The 11,118-nt window shown below is 39.7% G+C and overlaps 1 protein-coding gene across 1 annotated transcript; it reads right to left on the bottom strand.

Moving 5' to 3' along the window:
- Positions 1–1,009: 1,009 nt before the first annotated feature.
- On the bottom strand, positions 1,010–8,849 carry tmem161a (transmembrane protein 161A). Its single transcript, XM_022191910.2, has 11 exons — positions 8,714–8,849; positions 8,158–8,261; positions 7,990–8,073; positions 7,715–7,806; positions 7,367–7,523; positions 6,843–7,058; positions 6,499–6,642; positions 6,299–6,412; positions 5,986–6,160; positions 5,744–5,840; positions 1,010–3,950 (listed from the first exon to the last, which is right to left on the bottom strand). Exons 1-11 carry the CDS (start codon positions 8,714–8,716, stop codon positions 3,646–3,648), a joined length of 1,491 nt encoding a protein of 496 aa, XP_022047602.1. The 5' UTR covers positions 8,717–8,849; the 3' UTR covers positions 1,010–3,645.
- Positions 8,850–11,118: the final 2,269 nt, after the last annotated feature.

The raw sequence follows: 11,118 nt of genomic DNA on the forward strand, positions 1-11,118 counted from the left end.
TCTGTCGTCGCTCCTCCCTAAATGAAAAGAGACTCTCGCTGGGGTCATGTCTGGTCTGCTCCCCAGAGACCAGGCTGGGCCCAGTCTGTAGGGCATGTCTGGGTCCTGGTTTTTGCACACACACACACACCCACGCAAATCCCGGTCTCTATAGCAACCACAGCCAACCACTGCCGCCCAACTCGGCCTGCTGCAGTCCACGGAGCAGACCGGAGAGGCCCCGAGGCCTCCAGCAGCACAGATGCACATAAGTAATGTGATTATATAAATATGTCAGCCCTGTCACCTTTCGCTTCATTAGGCTCTCACCCAGCTCGACCGGTCACGGTGGTTGGAAGGAGGATGTTTCTCATGCACACACACTTCCAAATCACATTATTTATCAGGAGTGTTTTTTCTTTTCCTGGAGATGTTTGGGGTTGTTAACTGGTGCACTTTGCTGTCGATATCCTCCACTGAAGCACTTCACCGGTGCATAAAAAGACACCGAGGTGCCCATCTTGGCCCCTAAATTGGAGGAAAGCTTCGTGAATTTTGATTGGACGTGGAAGTCATATGATATCGCAGATGAATCATGTCAGCTTTCAGACAAGAAAGCTCTGAAAGGTCACGTTCCTCGACTTGAGCGACACAACTGGCATGTAGATCTGAATGTATTGATAATGTCACAAAGCTTAAAAACCGGTCTGGATTATTAGAAACTGCTGCAACAAATGGAAAAGAAAGAAAATGTAACACTTCCTGCTGCAGCCGCCAACAACATATTTCTTCCCAGACTGCAGCAGGGCATCAGGTTCATAGTAATTATCAGTGATTAAAGCATGATCTTCTCAGGAGGTTGGGGTCAGAGATCAGGACCCAGCACAGCGGCGAGACACCCCATTGTCATGCATGATGTCTTTTGTCAATTGGAGCACCAGTTCTTGAAAAGGAAATGTTTTATCTGCGATATCTCCCACGCTCCTTGACAGGAAGGCAGAATTAAGCGAGAAATATCAAGAATGACATGAAAAAAAGGAGATGATTTAATTAAGTCGCACACACACACAGAAAATAATAATAAAAGCAATTGGGTTACAACACAAAAAAAAATTGCACACCATGCATTCAGAAAAATCTCAAAAAATTTCCATATGAACTTCACAGTAAAATGATTTCAGAACATCCGATTTCAATACGCTATCTAAAAAAAAATACACAGAATACAAGAAATGTACAGAATTACAGAATCTGTATCATTTCCGGATGACAAAAGTTATTTGAGGCGATGCATCATAAATAAATAAATAAAACAGTGACTAGGACGGATTGAAGGAAGGCTGTGATTAAGCTGATGTGCGTGGCTAAAAGACTATATATGTAAAAAAAAAAAAAAGCAGAAACTAAAAGCTGATGAAGCTAATTAAGACACTGCAACTTAAAACGTTGCTAATGAGTAGTGTTTGAAGACAACAGAAATGTGTTTGGAGTGTTAATTTTAACATATTAGATTCTATTTGTTCTAAATACGCATGAACAGGGAGGAGGGAGACTTTAAAACAGACTAAAAATTCCTGAGCTCCCAGGCACTTCGGATAAAAAAAAAGAAAAAAAAAAAGCAGAAGCTCTTAAGCGTTTGGCTTTCAGACACTAACACACAACCACAACTGCATTCATTCTCCATCACCTGCGTTACACGATCTGAGCTCTACTACGTCACTGCAGAATAAGAAAGAAAAATAGCTGAAAAGACAAGAAATAAAACATTTAGCACTCTTGAATCGGTTCTTTAAGGGCCACAAAAGGCCCCTCACAAAAATACATTGTCTCATTACTCAGTCTCTAGTACGAATACCCGCCCTGGTACCATTAAATATCTCAAATGCAGCATTTAACAGAGTTCTATTGAGAACAATTCAGGGAACACTGGCATAGATACATGTGAAAAGTTGCAGAGAAATGTTCTGCAAAAGTAGCTGGAAGATGACACTGAGGCCTGTATCACAAAGAGAGATCAGTGGGATGTTTCAGGTTTTATGATATCAAGAAGCTGACCTAGCTAAGTTACCATGAAACGACATCATACAATTCTGTTTTCCAACAGAAAAGGAAAAAAAAAAAAACACTGGAAAACTGTCATGACTTCTATAGGATCTTGGCATGTTCTGAGCTCACAATGAAGTCAAAAAAGAAAGATTTCATATAAAAGTTAAATCACATTGCTTACTTTGATCAAAGGAAGCGTCCCAGTCTGCAATTAGTTGTCAGCTATTAAATGAATCATCAAGTCTTTTGATGAGCAATTAATCAGTTTAAATCTCTGATTCCAGAATGTTAAAATAGATTATTATGAGTTTTTAGCTGTTTTGTGAGAGTAAGCTGAATATCTTTGGGGTTATGTACTAAAACAGACATCTGATGACATCATCTTAGGCTTTAGGAAACAATTTTTCACAGTTTTCTGACAATTTAGAGGCGAAAGAATTAATCAAGAAAATAACCAACAGATTAACAGACAATGACAATATTCATTAATTGCAGCCCCACTGTGTTTAAAACAAGACTTTCCACAAACAGATCACCATTTTGCCATCTAATTAATGACTATTATTGCTCCATATTAACTGAGTGCGTTGTTGTAATCACTATTTATCAGAGTGGAAGTAAAGTATTAGCTAAGTAAATGATAAATGCAACATACTTTTGGCCAGACAGACTCAATACGGGACTTATTTTGTTCGATTTTTGTTCTATATCTGTACTTTCATAAACTGCGTGGTTCGATTAAAATTAGACTAACAGGCAACAAAATGTCACTTTTTTTAGACTCTTGAGTATGTTTGAAATGCTTTACTTAAAGGAGGGTCTATGTTATAACTCCTACACTCATCTAGTGCCTTCATTTCTCCTATTTACACAGCTTCTTATTTAACCGTTTAATTATGCTCTGGGGTGTGTCATATTAAATATTCCAATCACAGTTGTTTTGATGATGAAAGTGAACATGAATGTGCTTGGATTAGCAGACTCACTTTTAAAGGTAGAGTCAGTGATACTAATCAATTACAGCTTGTGTAAAATTCTGTCAAAATACAGTATCCTTTGAACCCACTTATTTGTATGTTGAAAAAAAATGATGTTCAAAATATGGTATTGGCACTATAAACAGAAAACAAAGAAGTGGCTCAGAATGAACATTATTCCAGCATGTTCTAGTTTGTGTACGTTCGTATTTTTGCACAGAATATGAGGCATTGAAAGGGACCGTAAATGCAGCATATGCTAACGAGCTAAATATCAACTATGTTTCTTGAGAAGTAGATTAGTGCTACAGGTTAATCAAGATTGCCAGTCCAAACCTCTTTAAATATACCTAAAATAGAGTGAGTCAAACTAAGTTGAAGCTGCTTTGTGATACAGGCCCCAGTTCTCTCTTAATAGTTGTGTCATTGACACCAGTAACCTGCTGGTCTCAAAAGTCGACAACAAGGCCGCCAACAGACTGAGTCCAACATGATCGGAATTCCTGTTGCAGCCAGAAACCTGTCTGTAGTTGTGTGTTTTAATGAAATATCCCTGTTGCTGTCTGCAGGGTCCTTAGCGACAGCATAATGTTAGTGGAGAGCTGCAGTTGCATTGCATGTAGAGAAGTACGGCACTTCGTTATTAGTTCTGCATGAGGTACTGGTGGAAGTAGATGCCGAACAGAGAGCTGATGACCTGGCAGGCAGCCACCCACCAGGTGAGGAAGGCGAAGAAACCTCGGAAGAAAAGGGGAGTGAGGACGGACCGGAGCGCTGCGAAGGTCTCTGACAGACGAGCTACTGTGGCCTGGATGTCCTCCTCCATGTCCTCCATTACGTCTTCATCGTCATCAAGGATACCAGGCAGGACAGGAGCTGCTGTGGGGATCACTAGCGCTGGTGTCACCCCAGGGGTCTCCTCAGCACTGTTAGCCCAGGAGAAGTCCCCTGCAAGAAACCATTTTCTTATTAGATTTCTTCAAACTGGTATTAGATTGACAATTTTTTTCCCTCTGTTTCACTTGTGAAATTAAAGAATATTCACTTTACTACTTGTGTATTTACTAGACATATCTGTCCAGTAAATACACAGCTGCAGCAAGTAATCAATTTAACTGGGCTCACAGGAGCTTTGTGCTTTTGTCCCTTTTCCATCCCTCTCGATCATTGGAAAAATAACTTGGTCTGCCCCAGATGATTTGATAATGTGAGGGGTTTACAGATCCAGTCTAATCAGGACTGTCCTGATTAATATCAAACATGTTTGATATTTACAAGGATGTTTAGAGTTACTACGCTATTACTCGGAGCAGTGGAAGCCATTTCCGAGCAATGCTAAAACATTCTAGGCCAGGAGGCTATCATCAGCTACAAATACTTAAACTTACAATTCAAATCCCACCTCTGGTTCTCACTGAAAAATAGACAACGCATGCTGACCTTGTCTTCAAAATCATTTTCTGATACATAAAAGACATATTCTAAAATAAAAAAGCACAACAAGTACTGATACAAAGTGTCTTTTATCACTTTTTAGCTATTAGCAAAGACCAAGGGTGAAACATACAAGAAACATTCATAATTTCTCATGTGTACCCAGCACTGACTGTTACTTTTTCCACTGATCAAACAGTAGATTATATCAGCTGTTGCTAACTGTGAGTGAAAAGAAGCATCGCTTTTTCACATCACTCTTGGACCACCAGTACATTCTGTTTTCACTGTTCACTTTAAAAGAAAGCTGATTACAGACTGTTATATGACCTCTTTTGCACCAAAATAATATTTTGTGCTGATTAAACTGACAATTTCGAACCATTATCAAGATCACAAAGAATATGAAAAATGTGTCATAAATGTTAGGGTGGTACAGCTGTTACTTCACTGGATCAGAGCCCTGAATATCAATCAGCAGTCAACATTTCATATCTTCTGCTGCTCAACTCGTGCTAAAACTATAAAGAATGATTTAGGCTAGCTTCATTAATGATAATTAATGCATTAGCTATGAAATCTGCCTTGCTTCTGACTTCTCAATCTCTCTATTTATGAGGGGATTATGGATTTAAAGAGACTGGGGTATGTTAAATGTATTTTATGCAGGATTCAGATTCAGTAAAATCCTACAGAACGCCAAAACTATCATATAATTTGTACTAAAACCAAAAAGTAACACGTCAAAAGGCGACAAGCTTTTGTGCTGGAAACATTTTAGGCCAGAAGCAGCAGCTACTTCCCTGTTGTCAAACGTATTGATAAGCTGTCTGTCTCTTTCCTGCAGCTTCGTGTTCAGTTTAACTTATTTGTAAATGAAAGGGAGGATACAGTTTAACCTAATTCCAATATAAAGCATTAAACTGATGCGTTGCACCGAGATTATAGCTTCTGTAAATTTTTAACTCTTGTCCCTGGTTTATCTTAACATACAGAAAAAAATACAGTCCTACAATTGGCTGAAAAAGGGCATAGATCTGGTTTGCCTTCAGCAAGCCCTTGTGATTTGCTGTGAAAAATGTTATATATCTACGTAAATTGATGTAGAATGGTATCAGAATTACTGTAACTAGCCTGTTATGGAAAAGACTGACTGTCCAAATTCTATGCATCGAATTCTTAGCAGGACAGTAAACAAAGTCCTTTAATATTTGGATGGCTGGGAAAAAGTTTAAACACAAAATTAAATGTGGATTTTCACTTAAATTCTGTGTACCTGATGATAATAGTGGGGGTATTTTACTTACCAAGTGCTTTGAGTGCCAGTGTGGAGAACAGAATTAGAAGAACAGGGACCAGATACTGAAGAGTAACTACTGTCAGGTAGCAAAACACGCGTGTCACCTGAAAAAGAGCGTACTGAGGTAAGTCCCAACAGGCAGTTTCTACTTTTATGCTGGCTAGAGAATCATCCAATTCAAAATTTAAACGGTTAAATGACAATTTTCTTCTTCATTGTTCAAAGTTCTCTTTCAATGTGTTCTCTGACCTTCCTTTGGATGTCGATTGCTGCTATACGTCCTGCCTCCCTCTTCATCTGCTCCACCCACTTCTGAGCCAGGTTCAGGTAGGCCTGCAGGTGGTAGCGGGTCAGCACCAGCCGCAGAACACACAGAACCACGATGATCCACAGACGTATGCTGTCAAACGCTGCACTGGACACTCTGCAAGAATAACAGAGAGAGAGAGATCAGAAACTAGCCAGGTGGCCGCTCTCTTCTTCTACTTCTTGATTGCTGTTTGTATCTTAGCATTAAAGTTACTTGTAGATATAGAGCAAATATGTACATATGAGCACTCACATTGTGACAGAAGTCTTTCCCAGAGGTGCACTGGCCAGGAAGTCTCTTGCAATAGGTTTCACCCACAGAATCAACACAATGATTGGAGACAGGAAACTCATGTGCAGCAAAATCCTGTCAGGAAACATTAGAAACACAACGAAGAAAACTAAGCATGCTGTTAAAATGATAGAACTAGTGTCTCATGTAATGGTTCTTACTGGATGAGTGGGCGGTCTGAGTTCATCTGTACAGCGTCTAGATGAGTCTGAGCCAGACGCAGTCCGGGGAAAGCAAGGAGAGCACCGATGTAAGCGCAGACAGCAGCCAGACCGAGCTTTAACGTCAGCTTCGTCATTGGGATTCTGAAGATAAAACAAACAACCAGGATTTTAACATTCAGTGTGCATAATTTACGAGTACAGTTTGTTCAGACCAGCTACTGCATTGTCCTACATAAAAGCAGTGTCACTGAATGCTAAATGCAATGTCAATCAAATTTAAAAATAAGCTAAATAAATCAGTATTTCAGTTATACGCCGTCTTTGCATGGACAGTTACTTACGACCAGTCAGCGTAGCCCTGCTGCTTGGCAAAAACTTCCAAGTTGTCAAACAGGCTGGAAAATCCAGACTCTAAGCCAAACTCCAGGTAGTCCTCTCTGACCACCAGCACCAGCATGGCCACGAGCAGAGACAGAAAACCAAAGGCAAGGCAAACTGAGCGCTCGCCGCCCTCTTCAGAGCGGAAATAGTGGCTCATCAGAGTGTGAAGGGTCTTTCTGAGGGCTCTGGGTTAAGTGGAAGCAACTCATCCTGTCCAAGACATATTATAGCAAGGACATTTTATCTTTAGCTTATTAGCTAATTTGAAGACTCCAAAGGTTATACTTCAATGCACAAGTTATATTTCCATAGAACTTTTTATTGATAGCTTATATTGTGATAATAAAATAATGCACTGCTGAAGAAGCAACTAGATGCTTCACAGCATTTGCTATTTAATCATGCAAAAAACAGCAGCTTAAAATGAGATAATTATGCTTTTTTTATAGACAGTTTTGACCGTTACTTCACAGTAAAAGGATACAGACTGAAAAGCACAGTTAGAACACACCAGATGGCTCCAATATTGACCTCTTTGCTGGCATCTACCACGCTGTAGTAACACTCAGTGAACAGGAAGACACCCATTGCATAAACAGCAAAATCTATAAGCCACTGGTACTCCAGGAAAAACCGCAGCACTGAGAAACAAACAAAAAAGAACAATTCTAAATTAAAAAGCAGATACTACTACTAGAATGTTTTGAAGCAGCAAAATATACTGAAAAATAACTGTACGTGTATTGTGAGGTCAGTAGCTAACAGCTGACTTTACAGCACTGTTTGTACTCGCAATAGGTGACTGATGTAGATAAAGGTGTGTTTGTTTTACCGAGAGCGTCCATTACGTTGACTGGAGCTTTCTCCAGGTGAAGGTCAATGTCTTTGGGTACAGTCAGAGGCTTGCTCTCTCCATTCTGTCTCCTACAAACAAACACAGAGGACCATGTTGAGATACAGAAATCAGACATACATTAGCAGCCATACTAGAATGGTTGTGTCTGTGGTTTGTCACAAGTGAAGCTGAGCATTTGCAAAAGGAGGTGCAAGTCTGCTCTATTACTGTGCTAAGATTTAAAAAAAAAAAATCTTCTTCTAATCTCCTACCTGTCTCTTCTGTTTAATTTGGGCATCTGCTTTCCAGCCAGCGCACACAGCTCTCCTTCTGAAGGGTGTTTGAATCGGAACAAACTGGAAAGAACAGGCGCATGTATGTAAAAAGCGCACAGGAAAGCAAGTGTGTAATGTGGGAACTGACTGTAAAGGAGGCAATACCTGCCGTTGCATAGGAGCCAGCGTGCAAAGGAGCAATGCGGAGCCATCCTCTGCATAATGCTGGCAGCCAGCAAGCTGACCACCAGCTGAACTCCCATCAGCGCCTGTCAGACAGAGGACACACACTCATTACTAAGTGTGAAGCCCTAACTAGCATATGAGAATATCATGTGTGGTGCAGCAGAGAGTGAAAGTGTCAAAAAAAAGAGAGAAAGTTTAGAGATAATGCAGTTTTAGCTACAGGCTGTAGTAGAGCCTAACTCAAATACCATGGTAAAAAAGCTGATAGCAGCAAGAGAAAAACTCCAGCACACTCAAACACATGATGCGTTGAAAGCTCCTGCAAAATGAATGAAACTTACCAAATGGCTATAGTGCTAAATTTAGCTAAACTCCACCACCTGTCAACGCTGCAGCAAGCCTTAGCTAGCTAGCTACCGTTAGCAACCTAGCTCTCTCAGTCCTCAGTGACGAGCAAAATGAGCTCGCCGGAGAGACACACGAAGCAGAGTGTTAGTATTTAGGTGTATTTGTGCGAAGCTGAAAGTAAAGTTACCATGTCTTCTCGCAAAATAAGTGTTTAAAACCAGAGCAGCTGCCGGAGCTTCTTCTTTATGTGCAGGAAAGTCTTGACAGCTGAACCAACTGACATGTGAAGCAGCTGAATGTCCCGGATGGAGTCGTGCGACGAGGTGCCTTCAGATGCTCCTCTAAAGCTCAGGAAATCCCAGCACTTATAGCTGACGCTGGTGCTTCACGTGAACGTAGATGTCTTTTGAACAGCGTGGTAGGGAACATTAATTACGGATTTTGACGTTTTCCCACAGTGAATTTTGAGCATCAGGTATTTCATATCCAGCATTATGCACCAGTTTGTGACTTTTCTGTTCATACGTAAGGTAAAAATGCCTTTATTTGTGTAAAGGAAAACACATAATGCAGGGTTTAGTTCAAAATATAATGGAGTATAATGCAGTGAAGCTCTCGTGTATTTTGTATTGCTTTCAGTTCTTAATTTTCTTGCAGATAAACTTTCGTCATTTGTCTCATCCCTGCTTTTAATGCACACACATAAGCATGATTTACTATCCTGCTCTCTTGTGTGTTTTGTCTGGCATCTGTCCATCTTAATGACAAATGAATTCATTTCAATTCATCTATAAACCCCATGGGCCACAGCATTTTATAAAATAAATAAAATAAGCCGTGAGGCTAAAGCAGACCCTCTCCGGTCCCACAAACAACCTAAAAAAGTGGAACATGATACCACATATATTTACAATAAAAAAAGGTCATTCAGCTGGTCCACATATCACCTGTAAAATTATCTGTGGGGTCAAAGCAGGATCTCTGTTGGCCCACATGCAATCTTAAAAAAATATTCTGTGAAGTCGAAGTGGGTTCTATTTAGGATGGGATTCAGATACCTCTAATTTGATAAGCCGAGGGGCTGTCACACACACACACTGACGGAATATTTTTTTTACATACATTTATTTTAGAAGTGTACTTCCTTTTATCTAATTTTGATGAAGAAAAAATAATATTATGAAAATTTAAATCACTGTGAAAGTGACAGTATAATAGCAAATATCGATATAGTTACTGTGTCAGTATTATAAAGTAATGCCTTGTCTAAGAAGAGCAGCTACTGTTGTGAACTTACTTTTTAAATTTTTACCGGAAACGGAAGTTGACCTTTGACACCGGCGTCATTTTGGCGTAACTCTGTGGAGCTAAACTGAAGCTAAACGTCCCAACTTCTGGCTAGAAATTGACTTCTTTTATCAGGGTAAATATGTCAACAGAAATAGTATCAGTATGAATGAGTTAGTGTGTTTTTAAAGGTTCGTTTTGATTTGTAGTAACGTCACGTTAGAGGTTTACTTCGTCGGTAGCTACCGCACGCTACGGTTATCGTAACTAACTTCTGTAGTTTTGTAGTAGTCCTAGCTATAACTGGCTGGTTGTTTAAATAGTTCGCTTAATGTTTGGTAAACAGTTGGCTACGTTTGACTCTTGTCTAATAACATTGGAGTAACAGCGGATTTGTTGTTGTTTAGTTTTAGCTAGCTAACTGCTAAATAGTTTGTGTCGGTGTAAGACTTGGAGGTCTTACATTCTTCATTACAAACTTCGTCGAAATTGTCACGTTGTTTGTTTAAGTGCTTTGGAACAGATGTCCTGCCAAAAATGATCAAAACACATCATTTTATTACTGAGGTCATAGAAAAGGTGTGTCTTTTGTCAAACTTTAGCGATGAAACAGTTAATAGTGTGATTAAGCCTGACATGAAGATAATTATAAACAGTACTTTAGTATTTTCCCCAATGTTTGGACTATAGTGTCTCTAATATTCTTTCTCGGCTGTAATTGATCTTATTTATGGATGCTGTTTATGTATGAAGAAATTGCCTCTTTTGCATTATAGTCACAATGTAGGGGCTGCACTCACAATTTGACAAATGTAAAACTGGATTATATGAGTTGAACAGGTCCCTTTAAGCTATTTTAGTAGGTAAAAACAACTGGTTTGGTTATAATCAAGACCACTGAGCAGGTAGAATATAGCTGTAGCAAAATGATATCTCTTCCAACAGACTGCAGTCACTTTTTGGCAGAGGATCACTTTATGGCACGACACTTGTTGCGAGCGGACGTTTTGTAGAAATGGAGCTTTGAAGGCTAATTTCTACCACAGGTGTAGTGGATCTGCTCTTGTAACTGTTACTGTTGTGTAGACAAGTAAACTGTCTGGATTGATGTGTACATACTGCTCTTGTATATATAAACTGGTCTTTATTACAATTGTGAAAAGGTCAGCTTTTTTGCTCCTGTCACTATTCAGGCAATGCAATTCTGCTTTATTGGACAGCAGTAGTAGAGATGACAGGAAACACAGTGCAGAAGGAGGGAATGATGTGCTGCAACGGACCCAAACTGGAATTGAACCTCAACCA

This window comes from Acanthochromis polyacanthus, chromosome 4 (assembly GCF_021347895.1).
Source record: "Acanthochromis polyacanthus isolate Apoly-LR-REF ecotype Palm Island chromosome 4, KAUST_Apoly_ChrSc, whole genome shotgun sequence".
Classification (NCBI taxonomy): domain Eukaryota; kingdom Metazoa; phylum Chordata; class Actinopteri; family Pomacentridae; genus Acanthochromis; species Acanthochromis polyacanthus.

Coding starts and splice junctions, on each gene's coding strand:
- tmem161a (XM_022191910.2), bottom strand. Junction 5,841..5,985: donor CAATCGACATCCAAAGGAAG/GTCAGAGAACAC, acceptor GCTCTTTTTCAG/GTGACACGCGTGTTTTGCTA. Junction 3,951..5,743: donor ACTGGCACTCAAAGCACTTG/GTAAGTAAAATA, acceptor GGTTTCTTGCAG/GGGACTTCTCCTGGGCTAAC.